The 16,224-nt window shown below is 47.5% G+C and overlaps 3 protein-coding genes across 3 annotated transcripts in view; 1 reads left to right on the forward strand and 2 right to left on the reverse strand.

Moving 5' to 3' along the window:
* Nucleotides 1-1,416: 1,416 nt before the first annotated feature.
* Nucleotides 1,417-8,598, forward strand: KLHDC9 (kelch domain containing 9). The gene is made up of 5 exons (XM_058160759.1): nt 1,417-1,839; nt 3,343-3,890; nt 5,680-5,848; nt 7,273-7,471; nt 8,225-8,598. The coding sequence occupies exons 1-5, from the start codon at nt 1,417-1,419 to the stop codon at nt 8,389-8,391; spliced, it is 1,506 nt and encodes a 501-aa protein (XP_058016742.1). The 3' UTR covers nt 8,392-8,598.
* Nucleotides 8,599-10,126: 1,528 nt separating this feature from the next.
* Nucleotides 10,127-13,355, reverse strand: PFDN2 (prefoldin subunit 2). Its single transcript, XM_058160761.1, has 3 exons — nt 13,336-13,355; nt 11,814-11,937; nt 10,127-10,306 (listed from the first exon to the last, which is right to left on the reverse strand). The coding sequence occupies exons 1-3, from the start codon at nt 13,353-13,355 to the stop codon at nt 10,127-10,129; spliced, it is 324 nt and encodes a 107-aa protein (XP_058016744.1).
* DEDD (death effector domain containing) overlaps nt 11,814-16,224 on the reverse strand; it is a 47,238-nt gene continuing 42,827 nt past the window's right edge. The window contains exons 6-8 of the mRNA XM_058159999.1: nt 15,985-16,218; nt 13,336-13,424; nt 11,814-11,937 (exon numbers count right to left, since the gene is read on the reverse strand). Of these exons, the coding sequence (XP_058015982.1) occupies nt 13,363-13,424; nt 15,985-16,218 (296 nt within the window). The 3' untranslated portion in view covers nt 11,814-11,937; nt 13,336-13,362. The remainder of the gene's footprint in view (nt 11,938-13,335; nt 13,425-15,984; nt 16,219-16,224) is intronic.

Here is a 16,224-nt window from a genome sequence, read left to right on the forward strand (position 1 = left end):
CATGCACACTTGTCACTGGGGGCAGACCCAGCCCAGCTGCCAAGCCCTGAGCAAGTATTCATTTTTGCACTGTTTTTGCACTCTCCGATGCAATATTTTTCTATAGTGGATGGCTGGTTTTTTTCTCCCCCTTTATTTTTAGCTACAAAACATGATTGTTGCAATCAATAGGTTAGATTTTCTTTTCCTGGCAATATTCCCAAAACAACAGCAATGGCTTTATTTTTGGCTTGGCAGTTCTGCAAATTAGCTATTGCATCCCCTCCAACCCGCTTCGTCCCTTGTGTTATTTAAGCTATCGTTTGTTAAAATTATGCTGTTGGTTTAGTATGGATATGGTGAGCCTTTTTTTTTTTTTGTGGTCGTGGGGGAAATAAAGCACTGATTTTGAAAAAAAAGGAGCAAATCTGAAAGAGGTTTATAAGAATTAAATATATACTGCTCAAAAAAATAAAGGGAACACCTAAACAACACAATGTACTGTATTTAATAAGAATATTTCATTCCTTCAGATCTAGGATGTCTTACAGAATGTTTCTGTTCCCTTTATTTTTTTGAGCAGTGTGTGTGTGTGTGTGTGTGTATTGTGAATGTTTACAAATGGGTTGGCAAAGGAAAATTCCAGAGTGAGAAATCCTTTTTGTATTTTAACTTTTTTTTATTCTTTGAAATTGAATACAAATCTTTAAAAAAGAGAGAAAAACTTTAAAGAAAGATGAATTCAAATAAAAATATTTCAAATTGAACGCTGCAGGGAAATTTATTTAAAAAGAGGATACAATTTCTATATTTTTCACATGAAGGTGAAAGGTTGCGCATTGTAAAAAAATGTGTAATTTTACCATGCAAAATTTATATTGTGAAAGGTTGTGCGTTGTACCGTAAAAATCAAATGTGCAAAATAAGGGACAAAAGTTCATTTTTGAAAAAGAACTCGAACTAAAGAACAGCTTTGTGAAAGAAAAGACCGTCTTTTATAACAAAGGATACCTGGTCACCCTAACCAGGATATGAGCATTCAGCCAATTGCAGTTTAGTTAACAAACCATAGCTTAAAACAAGATGCGGCTCTTTCATTAGAATTTGTTAGAAGTTCTCCTGCCATGTTAATTCTCCATACTTTAGCTCTTTATCCAGGGTTGGGGTCTCCAACCTTGGCAACTTTAAGACTGGTGGACTTCAACTCCCAGAATTCTGGGAGTTAAAGTCCACAAGTCTTAAAGTTGCCAGGGTTGGAGACCCCTGGACTAGAAGACTTCCAAGGTCTCTTCCAACTCTGTTATTCTGTGTTCTAATCCAAAGCTTGCTACTCTTCTAATGAAGTTTGCTGTTGTGTTCCAATACGGTGACACCCATTTTTCATGTCATCCCCTCCAGCCTTCATCTGTCCTGTCTCAACTCTTGAAGAAAACCAGTATGTCCACCTCGGGTGGAAGCCACTGGGAATGGGAGCCGGTGGTCCGCAGCGACCTCTTGGCTCGGGGCTTCCATTCCTGCAGCGTGGTGCAAGGAAAACTCCTGATCTTTGGGGGGCTGAAGACACAGGACACTCAGCAGCCCCCCCTGGGAGACGTGGTGGCCTTTGACCCAGCCGTCCAGACGGTCCGCACGCTTGCTCCGGAACACGGCTACCGTCGCAGTCACCACGAGGCGGTGGTCCTGGGCGACCACTTGCTGTGTGTGGTGGGTGGGTGGGATGGATCCCGCAGGGTCTCCGATGTCTGCAGTTTCGATGCGGAGCAGAAGCAGTGGGAAGGCTGGGCAGCCAGGACATCCGAGACCCCCGTGGGGCTGAGCAGCCATACTTGCACCAAGCTGACGGAAAATGAATTGCTGGTGGTGGGCCGGGAGGGTGGCCTGCGCACCCAGCGGCGTTATGCCAGCATCTTCACGTTGCACCTGCAGCCTAGCACAAGGAATGACACCAGACCCACACTCACGAGGTCCACACAGGATGTCACCACCACACATCCACCCAGAAAGCAGACCCAAACCCACACTGATCAGGAAGCACGACCAAGGACCAGAAGCCAGACCGCAGCTGCAACATTAGCCATTTCAAACCCCTCCAATCCATACATACAGCAGACAGACACCCACTATGAAGATGTAGCACGACCACAAAAAAATGAAGCCAAAGAACAGCAATGCAGCTCACCAGCTCAAATCCCCCTGCAACTCAGACTAATCTGAGCACAACCCAACCCCCACCCAAACAGGACACACCCCAGCCAATCAGAGCACAAAAACCCCATCCAATCAGAGCACAGCCAAGCTCCCACCCAATCAGTTCAAACCCCACTAGCAGTTAAAAGGAAGAAACAGCTGCAATCACACATTGCTCCCAGAAGCACGAAGCTGAAGCCTGAAGATGACGAATGAGACTTCGAAACGTCGCCAAGACACTTCCAATTTTACACGGAGAAAACCCGAACAACCAAAGACCTATATACAAACACCGTGAAAACCTCAGAAAACAAATATATATATATATATATATATATATATATATATATATATATATATATATATATATATATATATATATATATAGTGAATGTTTACAAATGGGTTTGCAAAGGAAAATTCCAGAGTGAGAAATCCTTTTTGTATTTTAACTTTTTTTTATTCTTTGAAATCGAATACAAATCTTTAAAAAAGAGAGAAAAACTTTAAAGAAAGATGAATTCAAATAAAAATATTTCAAATTGAACGCTGCAGGGAAATTTATTTAAAAAGAGGATACAATTTCTATATTTTTCACATGAAGGTGAAAGGTTGCGCATTGTAAAAAAATGTGAAATTTTACCATGCAAAATTTATATTGTGAAAGGTTGTGCGTTGTACCGTAAAAATCAAATGAGCAAAATAAGGGACAAAAGTTCATTTTTGAAAAAGAACAAACTAAAGAACAGCTTTGTGAAAGAAAAGACCGTCTTTTATAACAAAGGATACCTGGTCACCCTAACCAGGATATGAGCATTCAGCCAATTGCAGTTTAGTTAACAAACCATAGCTTAAAACAAGATGCGGCTCTTTCATTAGAATTTGTTAGAAGTTCTCCTGCCATGTTAATTCTCCATACTTTAGCTCTTTATCCAGGGTTGGGGTCTCCAACCTTGGCAACTTTAAGACTGGTGGACTTCAACTCCCAGAATTCTGGGAGTTAAAGTCCACAAGTCTTAAAGTTGCCAGGGTTGGAGACCCCTGGACTAGAAGACTTCCAAGGTCTCTTCCAACTCTGTTATTCTGTGTTCTAATCCAAAGCTTGCTACTCTTCTAATGAAGTTTGCTGTTGTGTTCCAATACGGTGACACCCATTTTTCATGTCATCCCCTCCAGCCTTCATCTGTCCTGTCTCAACTCTTGAAGAAAACCAGTATGTCCACCTCGGGTGGAAGCCACTGGGAATGGGAGCCGGTGGTCCGCAGCGACCTCTTGGCTCGGGGCTTCCATTCCTGCAACGTGGTGCAAGGAAAACTCCTGATCTTTGGGGGGCTGAAGACCCAGGACACACAGCAGCCCCCCCTGGGAGACGTGGTGGCCTTTGACCCAGCCGTCCAGACGGTCCGCACGCTTGCTCCGGAACACGGCTACCGTCGCAGTCACCACGAGGCGGTGGTCCTGGGCGACCACTTGCTGTGTGTGGTGGGTGGGTGGGATGGATCCCGCAGGGTCTCCGATGTCTGCAGTTTCGATGCGGAGCAGAAGCAGTGGGAAGGCTGGGCAGCCAGGACATCCGAGACCCCCGTGGGGCTGAGCAGCCATACTTGCACCAAGCTGACGGAAAATGAATTGCTGGTGGTGGGCCGGGAGGGTGGCCTGCGCACCCAGCGGCGTTATGCCAGCATCTTCACGTTGCACCTGCAGCCTAGCAGCAAGACCTACTGGTAAGAACCCACTCCGTGCCTGGCGTGGCCAATGGAGACATGCGTCTGGGTTCATCTATGACAGGGGTGTCAAATTTGATTTCATTGAGGGCTGCATCAGGGTTGTGCTTGACCTTGGGTGTGTGGGGCGGGGTGGACATGAACAGCTCAATGTCACTTGTGTTGTGTTGTGTGGTGTGGTGACCAAGTGGTAAGGCAGGACTTCCCTGGGACCCTCCCTCACTCTCATTATTTCCTTCCTTCCTTCCTTCCTTCCTTCCTTCCTTCCTTCCTTCCTTCCTTCCTTCCTTCCTTCCTTCCTTCCTTCCTTCCTTCCTTTCCTTCTTTTTCCTTCCCTCTTCATTCTCCTTTCTTCTTCCTTCCCCTCAGTGGTGGGATTCAAGTAATTTCACAACCGGTTCTCTGCCCTAACGATTTCTTCCAACAACCGGTTTGCCAAACTGCTCAGACAGTTAACAACCGGTTCTCCCGATGTGGTGCGAACTGGCTGGATCCCACCCACTGCTTCCCCTCCTTCCTTATTTTTCCTTCTTTGCTCTCTTCCCATCTTCCATTCTTTTTCTTGGTCTTTCCTCTTTTCCTTTATCCTTTCCTGTCCCTTCTTGCATGCTCAAGTGCAAAAGGGGAAACATTTCTCCTTTTGTTTTGTTTTTAGTTTGTTTTACTAGCCCTTCCTCTGCCAGTGAAAACCAAGCCCAGGATGAAGTGGGGGAGGGGGGCGTGTGCTGGCGGAGGCACCATAGGCTGGTCCTTTGCTTTTTCCAGGGCGGCCCCGTGGGCCAGATCTAAGCACCCCACGGGCCAGGATCAGCCCACAGGCCTTGAGTTTGACACCTCTGATCTATGACAGTATTTCTCAACCATAGCCAGTTAAAGATGTGTGGACTACAACTCCCAGAATCTCCAGGAATTGCAGTAGCGTGCCAGCTAGAGCAGGGGTCTCCAACCTTGGTCCCTTTAAGACTTGTGGACTTCAACTCCCAGAGTTCCTCAGCCAGCTTTGCTGGCTGAGGGACTCTGGGAGTTGAAGTCCACAAGTCTTAAAAGGGACCAAGGTTGGAGACCCCTGAGCTAGAGTATCATGGTTAACAAATGTTAACAAATGTTAATGTTTCCCTAACATGCTAAACCAAATGTTCCTAAAGGTGCTTTACCAAAAGGCAACTGGGCTTTCTTGGTTTTTCCTTGAAGACGTTTCGCTCTTCATCCAAGAAGCTTCGTCAGTTCTTCTTCTGCTTCTGCTTCACTTCAAACCTGAAGAAGCTTCTTGGATGAAGAGCGAAACGTCTTCAAGGAAAAACCAAGAAAGTCCAGTTGCTTTTTGAAAAAGCACTGTAAAGACATTGTGCGTTTTGTAAACCTAGATTGAGCGCAAGCTAAGCGTACAGGTAGATAAGGAATACAAAATGCGAATGCGATTATACAACTGTAGATGATACATTTGCATTTTGCATTGTTTAAATGACACTTGGTTTGTGTCAAAGCTTATTCTCAGCAGAACCAACAATGATATTTTAAAAGCAGGCAGGAGAACCTCATCCACTGAAAGTCAAAATCTTTGCCTTCTCTTTCTTCTCCTCTTCCTCCTTCTCCTCCTGCTTTTCCTCTTCTTCTCTTCCTCCTCCTTTTTCCTTCTCTTCCCCTTCCTTCTTCTCTCCCTGTTCTCTTTCTCGTCTACCTTCCTTCCCTCCTCTTCCTCTTCTTCCTCCTTTTTCCTTCTCTTCCTCCTCCTCCTCCCTGTTTCTCTTTCTCCTCTTCTTCTCCCTCCTTCTCCTCTTCCTCCTCCAAGGTACAAAGAAGAGGAATCGCGGACAGCCTCCCGAGCCGGACACACTGCTATGCTGCTACAGGATTATGGCCCACTCGGAAAGAGCAGCGGCTACAAACTCTTGGTCTTTGGAGGACGCGATTCTGCAGATTGCGATGTGGCCGGACATTGGAGCAAAGGAAAGCTCCACGTGAGTTAGAGGCCAGTCCGTGGACTACAGACTGATAGCTCAAAAGAACACAGAGTTGGAAGGGACCTTGGAGGTCTTCTAGTCCAACCCCCTGCTCAAGCAGAAGACTCTTATGCAGTGGTGGGATTCAGCCAGTTCGCACCACTTCGGGAAAACCGGTTGTTAACTTTCTGAACAGTTTGGTGAACTGCTTGTTGGAAGAAATCATTAGGGCAGAGAACCGGTTGTTAAATTATTAGAATCCCACCACTGCTCTTATGTCATTCTGGACAAAGACTGGGAAAGCCAAGACCAAGGTGGAAATGGTTCCCACGCCTTAGGCCAGGGGTCTCCAACCTTGGTCACTTTAAGACTTGTGGACTTCAACTCCCAGAGTTCCTCAGCCAGCAAAGCTGAGAAATTCTGGGAGTTGAAGTCCACAAACCTTAAAGTGACCAAGGTTGGAGACCCCTGCCTTAGGGTCAGCCTAGGCTAAAGTCTCAGGGGTCCTTTCCCTCGCCACCTTTTCTGTCTTCCTCGTGGGGCCCAAAATTACATAATAATTCAGAAAGCAGGAAGGGATGCTCTGAGCTGCTTGATGAGAAGATGGGCTAAATTATGTGAGGTATGAAACGGGGGAGCTGCTGGCATATGCCCCCCCCCCTCCAATAAAAAATCTTGCTAACGAGGAGGAAATTCATAGGGCTCCTCCAAAACTCCTCTGAAGTCAAGGATGGTCAGCAATATTTTTAGCCTGCTAACCCTGGCTCTAGGGGCGGTGTCTCTCAATCCTGGCCACCAGAAGTTGGACTTCAATTCCCAGGATTCCCCAGCCAGCAGGGCTCGGCTCACTGCTGCATGTATGCATAATAAGGTTAAATTAGTTCAAAGGAAGTCGATCAAAAGGTGCAGCATCCTTAAGGTCCAAGTGGTGGACCGTGGTGGAGCCGTGGAGCCGTGGTGGCTCAGGCTGTAAGATAGCCTGTTATTAAAACACAGCAGCCTGCAATTACCGCAGGCTCGAATCCCACCAGGCCCAAGGTTGACTCAGCCTTCCATCCTTTATAAGGTAGGTAAAATGAGGACCCAGATTGTTGGGGGGGCAATAAGTTGACTTTGTAAATATACAAATAGAATGAGACTATTGCCTTACACACTGTAAGCCGCCCTGTGCACACAAATATCTGATGTAAACCAAAAATGCCAGCAAGAAGTCACCTCCTTAAATTTGAGATGTGTTCCCCCCGTTTATGAATAATGTTTTGCCCAATTTACAAATAAAAGTTGACTTCCCCCGTTGTAACCTTTCCCAAAAGTCTGGTTTTGATCTGATCTTTTAAAACGGGTCTCCAACCTCGGAGAAGGGCGGGATATAAATGTAAATTTTTTTTAAAAAAAAGAAAAGGTCAGCCCAAGCCAAGATGTCTCTGTCTTTTCTTCCACAGGTAGAGTCCGCCCAAGCCCCGGAACTGACCGAGCAGCTCATTCGCTTGGTGGGCACTGAAAAGGGGTCCCCGCAGGCCCCCAAAGGCCTAAGGCACCATTCCTGCACGGTGGTTGGGCCCTTTGCGGTCATCTTTGGGGGAGAGACCCTGGCAAGAGGCCGAGATGCCATCTGCAACGATCTTTACATCTACGATGCCAGTAAGAGTTCTTTAAAAAATATTTTCTCTTCCTCTAATCCAGGGGCCTCCAAATTTGGTCACTTTAAGACTTGTGGCCAGCGTCGCGACGGGACGATGTGAATCCCGGTGCTTCGGGAAGAACGCTGAAATTCCAGTCGTTTTGGGGGTCCTTAATGGACCATAGGACAGTGTAGGACAGTGAAGAAAGAAGGCACCGACCAGTGTGAACAGGGAACTTGCGAATTCCCTGGAGCGCCGGCACCCAGCTTTCGACCCAGCGACGAGGAAAGGCAGCCATTAGGAGCTGCCAAAGTCGGGGCAGCCACACAAGACTTGTGGACTTAAATGCAGGCTGGGGAATCCTGGGAGTTGAAGTCCACAAGTCTTAAAATGGCATCTGTGCAACTGACAGAACACAAATAGATCTTCTCACTTTTCTGTCACGCAACTTTTCCTGTCCACCCAACCCTTACCAGTCCCGGTCGCAAGAAAATTGGGATTCCAAAGAGCTCAGGAAAATTGCAATTAGCAACCTGGCCATCTGAGAACGGAGCCTGTGTTTGCAGGTAGTCCTCGACTTACGATAAGTGCACAATAGTTGCCAAGTGCCTGATTTGCAATCTTGTCAGTGTGGGGAACGCTGCAACGGTTGCTAAGTGTGAAGGCCGGCTGGCCTAAGTCCCTTTTTTTCTGGGCTGTTGTAATTTTGAACAATTGCTAAGCGAATGGTCATTAAGTCAAGGATTTAGGCGTATCTGTTTGGCTCTTGCAGGGGCGTCGCCAGCCAACTGGTTCCACTTTCCGTCTTCGACCCATGCGCAAAAGAGAAGCGGCCACCGAACCTGCCTCTGGAACGACATGCTATATCTGGTGGGTGGGTTTGGAGCCGATGGGAAGACCCCTTGCCCAGAGATCTGCAGCTTAAGGATCTCGCCATGAAACGGAGGATTCTGCTTACCAGCTGGACCACCAAACGCTTTTTCCACCACTCCTGAAGGATGTTTCTTTTTGGCTGTGGAGAGTTGGCCCGCTCAGATGGGAGTAAACGCACCCGAGCATGTCAGAAATACGTCTCTTTGTGCACACAAATATCTGATGTAAACCAAAAATGCCAGCAAGAAGTCACCTCCTTAAATTTGAGATGTGTTCCCCCCGTTTATGAATAATGTTTTGCCCAATTTACAAATAAAAGTTGACTTCCCCCGTTGTAACCTTTCCCAAAAGTCTGGTTTTGATCTGATCTTTTAAAACGGGTCTCCAACCTCGGCAACTTTAAGCCTGGTGGACTTCAACGCCCAGAATTCTGGGCGTTGAAGTCCACCAGGCTTAAAGTTGCCGAGGTTGGAGACCCGTTTTAAAGCAAAATCTAAAAATAAAGTAGAATGAGAGTGGAGGTCCGTTCTCTGAACTTTTTGAGTTGGTTACTGAACGTTTCATTACCAGGCGAGGTGACATGTTCAGTGGAGTTTAGGGGATGTCAGTGTCCGTGTTCTTCTGAAAACTGACACCCCCTAAGCTCCGCTGAAGACGTTACCTCGCCTGGTAATGAAACGTTCGGAAACCAACTCAAAAGCTCGGAGTGTCAATCCTGAAGCCGACCTGGGCGAAGCCATCTTGGAGCTTCCGTGCTGCCACACTGGAGCTGAGGGATAGGGAGGGGTGATTAGAGAAAGCTGGGATTCTGTAATCAAAACAAAATACTTTCTCGTGGGAACCAAGGCCGTTCTCACACCTAGCCGGAGGAAGGAGGGATGTCACCAGACCAGCAGACGCTGCCGTGATTGGGCCGTGTGACCCTTTGGGGTTGAGGGAAAAACATTTAAGTAGGTGAAAACAAAGGGGCCCGTCAAGAGTTGGTTTTCACCAGATATGTGCCAATGTGGAAATATCGTACTTTCCAATAAAGCTACTCTTTGAGGAATTCACCTGCCTGGGAGTTTTTGCTTGAAATGGGTCTATTTCTAATGGAACCAAGACATGGAGACCGAACCTCCACCCTCATTTTACACCCAAGATACTCACCACTATTGCAGGACGGCAATTGCCATGCAAATTTTGCAAGCAAGGGCACTTCCCGTATGAGAAAACGAAGCTCCGCAGACACTGTCCAGAATTTCACCTTAGCAATTGTCCTCATTTCTCCATTTAAATGTATTATTTAAATAAGTCAAGGAACCAAAATGTGCTTTAGCTGGAGTGGCCTCAAATATTTCTCAACCTAGGCTACTTTAAGAAGGGTGGACTTCAAGTCCCAGAATTTCCCTGCCAGCCATGCCCGTTTTCTGTCTCTCAATCCTTACAATGGAGAGATTGCAGAGAAAGGGATCACAAGAGAGTAAGCAGTTATACAATGGGGACAGGCATCAAAAGGAATGTGTTAGGAATCACCAGGGAATTGCTGGCTGGGGAATTCTGTGAGTTGGAAGTCCATTTATCTTAAAGTTCAGAAACACTGCCCTGGACAAAGACCCGCCCTACTCGTATTCCATAAAGATAACCCAACACTTGCATGCTTGCCTAAATTTCACAACAAACCAACATTTATTTAACAAAACACAGAGATGACCCTATAACATCCATAGTGATAACGGTGGGGTTCTCTTGAGATCTGAAATACAACTGTGGGCTGAGGGATGGTGGGATCAAGTCCTTCCATACAAGTCCACTTTTCTTTTTAAGAGACCAGGACCCCAGTTGAACTGGATTTGGCAGCCGCCCCCTCCGGGCTCTCTTTGGCAGGTGGCTTCTGCTCTTCCTCGCCCATCAGGCGAATGTTGTGCTTCTCGCGGAACTCGTTCAGCTCCCGGCCTTTGGTCTGCAGCTGTTGGGTCAGGGTCTCAATGATCTTGTTGATCTGCAGGGGGTGGGAAAGAGAGAAGAGGCAGAAAGAGGCAGCCAATGGGGCGGCTGGAAGTTCAAGTCCCGCCTTAGCCAAAAAATCTGGCTAGATGACCTTGGGCCAGTCATTCTCTCTCAGCCCAGCTAACCTCACAGGGTTGTATTTATGGTAGGGAAAATAAGAGGGGGATTAGGTATGTTCGCCGCCTTGAGTTATTTGTTAGGAAGAAAAGAAGGAAATAAGGGAGGAAAAAGGAATGAAGGAAGGAGAGTAAAGAAAAGGAAGGGAGGAAAGAAGGAAGGAAGGGAGGCAGGGTGGAAGGGAGGAAGACTAGAAGAAGGAGAGTAAAGAAAAGAATGGAAGGAAAGAGGGGAGGAAGGAGAATAAAGAGGAGGAAGGAAGGGATGGGAAGGGAGGGAGGAAGGAAGGAAATAAAGAAAAAGGGAGGAAAGAAGGAAGGAAGAGAGGCAGGAAGGAAGGGAGAAAGACTAGAAGGAGAATAAAGAGAAGGAAGGAAGGAAGGAAGGGAAGGGAAAGAGGAGGGGAGGGGAGGGGAGGGGAGGGAGGAGAGGCTCTCTTTTCACCTTCCTTGCAGAGGCAGGCATTTTTATTTGGGCGGATCTAGGCTCAGAAAAATAACTCCCTGCAGTTAACATGGAATTATGTCCAACGTGAATTAAATTGGGAGGCTGAGATCTGTTATTTGCGCAAGAAAATGAATGAAGGCTGGCAGTAAAAAATTGATAAGGCTGGGAGAGAACCGGTGTCAAGTGACATTTGGGTTTGCTTCTTCTCACGTTGTGGTGACTTTCTGCGCCTTGGAGAAGCCTGGGAACTGGAAGAACAACTCCAGCCCTGTCCAACTCGAGGATCCCTCCTCCAACAGGGCGCATAAGAAGTCATGTTAAAGTGGGGGAAGGTGGGATTATTATTATTTTTTGCTTATAGGAATGTAAGGAATGTACGCAAAAAAAATATATCATGAAATTGGGCACAACTGACTAGGGCAGGGAGTCTCCAACCATGGCAACTTTAAACCTGGAGGACTTTAAGTCCCAGAATTCCCCAGCCAGACCCCCTGCTCCAGAGTGACTCATGTCACAACTATGGCAAAAACACATCGTAAAATGGGGCACGGCTCACTTAACAAACGCCTTGCTTAGCAATGGAAATTTGGGGCTCCGCTGTGGTCGTAAGTCAACCAGTGTCATATAATATATGTGGGTATATGCATGACTTTGTATTTATTTGTTTTGTCACGGTTGTGTAGTGTATACTGGAGGTGGTGACCCTTGGGAGAGCTGTTACGCAACGAAATTTCATTTTAACGTATGCCAGTTAGTGGACATTCAAAGTGACAATAAAGCTACTCTAAGTCAAAGTCTTCATTAAAGGTGCCAATGAGATCTCACGGAGAGTTGGAGAGGCTATGCAATGTCCTAACAGCATTATTTATTTATGTATGGGGTTTTTTTTCTTGCCATCTGCCATCCATCTTGTCGTCAAGTGACTCTTATCTTACCTGCTCCTTGTTGTTTTCCAGGGCTGGGAGGACTTCCTTGACTGTGCGCTCCACCAACACCCCCCCTACCATGCGGAAACACTTCCGGGTCGGGTCCACCTCTCGGAGGGTCTCGATAACCAACCTGCAGAGGAGACGAAAATTGCAAGCTCGGTTCAGCATCTCCAGGCAAGGCCAACACAAGGGAAGAATCTAGAAATCCAGGAACCCGCAAATCGGATGGCAGGACTTGAAGCTTCGTTGCTGCCCAGGGGGGTCGTATTTTGAACACAGGTAGTCCTCATCTTGCAACCACTCATTTAAGCGACCATTTGAAGTTACTGAAAAAAAGTGCCTTGACTGGTTTTCATAATTATGACCGTTTTTGTTTTTTTTATTTGCATTTATATCCCGCCCTTCTCCGAAGACTCAGGGTGGCTTACACTGTGTCAAGCAATAGTCTTCATCCATTTGTATATTATATACAAAGTCAACTTTTATTGCCCCCCCAACAATCTGGGTCCTCATTTTACCTACCTTATAAAGGATGGAAGGCTGAGTCAACCTTGGGCCTGGTGAACCTGCAGTAATTGCAGGCAGCTGCTGTTAATAACAGACTGCATTAGTCTGTTGAGCCACCAGCATCCCCCTGGTCATGTGATCAAAACTGAGACGCTGGGCAACTGACTCATATTTATGGCAGGTCATGGGATTCTCTTTTGCGACAAGCAAAGTCAATTTCGAAGTCAAATTCACTTAACAACCATGGTGCTAAGCTGACAAGTGCAGTGATTCACTTAACAAGTGGGGCAAGAAAGGCCATAAATGGGGCAAGGCTCACTTAACTGTCACGCTTAGCAACAGAAATTTGGGTCTCAATTCTAGTCGTAAGTCAAGGACTACCTGTAGTAAGTGGATCTGGGCTACCTGTTCTGTCCCCCTCGCCTCCGTCCGAGCGATGGCTTAATTAGCCGGCACTATCAGCTCTGGCAGGAAAATAGCAAGCATCTGCCAAGTGCCTCTGTTATCTCCCTCGACACCGCTGAGTCAACAAACAGTACTTCATCTCTAGTCAAACAGTTGATTTGCCTGCTACGAAGAGGCATAGCAGCCCTCACTGCTTTTATATCCTGTGGGGTGTGGCTCCATGACTCAGCACTTCCTAGGTCTGCCCCACCCTTGCTTCTGTTGTTCTCGCCTCTCCTGCCTACGAAACCTAGGGTCCAGCCAGGCCTGATTGCCATCAGCTGGGTCTGAAGGCATGGCCTGGGGGGGGGAAAGAGTCAGGGGACGGAGGCCTCGTTATCTCCTCCACCTGGCCTGCCTCTGGCTCCTGGAGCTGAGCCAGGGAAGCCGGTGCTCCCAAGATAAGTACTGACGGCCCTTCCCCCTCACTTTCCAAGTCACTTTCTGGCAGGGGGCCCGGCTCGGGGGGGGGGCGCAGACACAACACTACCCTTAATTGAATTGCAATCAAAGCAGAAAAACAGCAGGCTTTTTCTCTGCCAAGAGTCCCCACTTCCCATCTGTGGCCACGACATACTTGTGCTCGTTCAGCTCCATCTCCAGCTCAGCCGCCTTTGAAGCCAGACCTCTCTGCTCCTGGCGGAGGCGGTTGAATCCTGCTACCACCTGGAAGGGAAAATGACACCTATGTTCATCAAGGAGAACCCCTTTTGTTCTTTCTAACCCCTCCTTCCCCCCCCCCCGATCCTGTCTTTTGTGAATAAATTTGAGATGGTAAACAGCCATCATTATTGCTTTCCTCAACTAGTGGAATGCACTGAGGATTTGTGACAACCATCCCGGTGTACAGCGGTGGGTTTCCCCATTTTGTTGGTACCGGTTCCCCATGCGCATGTTCGTTTCGTGCGTGCATGCGCATGGCCTTCCACGTATGTGCTTTGCTCGTGCATGCACCCAGCCTCAAAACCATGCCTAAATAGGACAGCATAGAGTTGGGGCGGGTGGGTGGGCGGGTGGGTGGGCAGGCCCACCCGCAATCTCCGCTACCGGTTTGTCTGAACTGGTACGAACCGGCTGAATACCATCTCTGCCTGTGTCCGTCTGTCGAGATTCTCAGTCCTCCAGGTCCCGGTTGACCCAATGGTCAGGAGGCAACTGGACTTCCTTGTTTTTTCTTTGAAGACGTTTCTCTTCTCATCCAAGATGCTTCTTCAGCTCTGACTAGGATGGAGGGGAATGGATGGATTTACACTCCTTGCAGACAGCAGCTCATTTGCATTCTTTTAGGGTTTGCAAGGAATATAAATCCTTCCATTCCCCACTACCCTGTCAGAGCTGAAGAAGCTTCCTGGATGAGAAGTGAAACGTCTTCAAAAGAAAAAAGTCCAGTTGCCTCCTGAAAAGGCATCTTCAGGACATCCCTGTGTATATATTACCGAGGAGAGAAGAGCAACTCCTATCACCTTGCCAGCCCAAATATGTGTCAGACCCGCCCCAATTTGATCCCTTAGGGAAGTAACACTCTCAACTCCATCTGAAGTGAAAAGGCACTTTGACTAAAGGTTGCAGTAATCAAGTGGAATCTCAAATTCCCACATGGCAGTACAGAACTAAAACCCCGGTGCCCCCTAGCCCGCCCTCCCCCCCCCCCTGCAGTGGCCCGTGGTATAGCCAATCCAGCACCAAAGTGACCTTATAAGAAACTCTCAGCTCTTTGGGCTGGTGAAATTCCACATGGCCTTGAGGATGCCAGGACACCAGCTTGATCCAGGCTGTTCTGTTCTTCGGCACCTGTCAGTTCCCCCCTCCTAATTTCCCATCATAAAAAAGTATATAGCAACCTGACTGTTTTTCCCCCCTTGTTCCCCTCCCTTCCCGCACCGATGACAGTAGGGAAGGTGGTTCTGACAACGCGTTGCAGTATCTCTTACTTATTAAATGTATATGCCATCTGTGTCACTTTCCAATATGAATCTGGATGGTTTAGCATGGCTATTTTGATCAGAAGCCCCTACTGCGAGTAGGAGTGTCTTTGTGTAATGTGTTAGGAATGTCTTTGATTAATAATTCTAGTTCTTTGGGTTAACATAATCATCTCCCTGTGGAACATGGATTCTGCTAAGAACCAGTTCGAACCAGCCAGAAACAAGGTCTGTACGAAGATTTGAGGTCTAGTAATTTGTAAACTCAGTATAATGTGGGAAACAGACCTCCTGAACGTGAAATTGAGCCCAGACCCAGGTCTGCATTCGTACGTGTTTTTTAAGCTCGCTTTGTTTTAGCTCTGATTGACACCAACTTCCAGCGGAGGCAGCGGGTCAGTCATCAGTTACTGAGTTTAAACGTTCTTGGGATAAGCATATGTCCATCATATGACATTTTAAAATAAAATTGAAAATAATAAAAAATAAGACCAAAAAACCCCCCTCCAAGAGCAGACTCAATAGATGACTAGGTCTTTTCTGCCCTCATGTTTTCCATACAGGTAGTCCTCGACTTACGACCACAAACGAGCCCAACATTTATGTCGCTAAGCGAGACACGTCGTTAAGTGAATGTTGCCCCATTTCTACCACCTTTCTTGCCACAGTTGTTAAGTGAATCACTGCAGTTGCTAAAGTTAGTCATGCGGCTGTTCAGTGAATCTGGCTCCCCCATTGGCTTTGCTTGTCAGAAGGTCACAAAAGGTGACACCGGGGAGACACCGAGACCGTCATAAATATGAGTCAGGTGCCAAATGTCCAAATTTTGATCACGTGACGCTGCGACGGTCGTAAGTCTGAAAAATGATCATGAGCCCCTTTTTTCAGTGCCGGTGTAACTTGGAATGGTCACTAAGCGGCTGGTTGTAAGTCGAGGACTACCTGCATTTCTATGATACCCCCCCACCCACCCCCGCGTGAATTCAGGAACCAGCTGAAACCTTCCAGGCCCAGATCAGGATTTGAATTCTAAGCCGCCCAAAGTCATTGACCGAGAGGGGCAGCTATAGAAAATTAATAGTGAATAAAAAATAAAAATGAATAACAAATAAAAATAAATGAAGAGGGTCTCCTAAGAGCCTCGTGACAGGCCTGGTGGGCTCAGGGCGCTCTGCACATGCTCCGCGGAAAGAAGCAGCACCGTCGCCCATGGCAACCATATCCAACCGCATCTTTCTGCTCGGCTGGGCGCTCTGCACATGCCCAGAAGCCCGGCTCGCTCCCGCCCCGCCCCAACGCGGTACCTGCTCGGGAGTCAAAGGCTTCGCCGCCCCGCCGCCGCCGCCGCCAGCAGGACCCGCCGGAGTCGCCGCCGAGCCGCTCTTGTTCTTGCTGTCCTCCGCCATCTTCGCCCTCCTCCCTCCGGGCTGGGAGAAAGACCACTTCCGGGTTGCCGGGTTCTTCGAACGGGACCGGAAGCGGCCGTTGGCGCCGTTTCGCCCGCCATCTTTGAGAAGGGAATTTTCCTCTCCTGGCTTCTTTTT

This window comes from Ahaetulla prasina, chromosome 17, assembly GCF_028640845.1.
Source record: "Ahaetulla prasina isolate Xishuangbanna chromosome 17, ASM2864084v1, whole genome shotgun sequence".
In the NCBI taxonomy this organism is placed as follows: domain Eukaryota; kingdom Metazoa; phylum Chordata; class Lepidosauria; order Squamata; family Colubridae; genus Ahaetulla; species Ahaetulla prasina.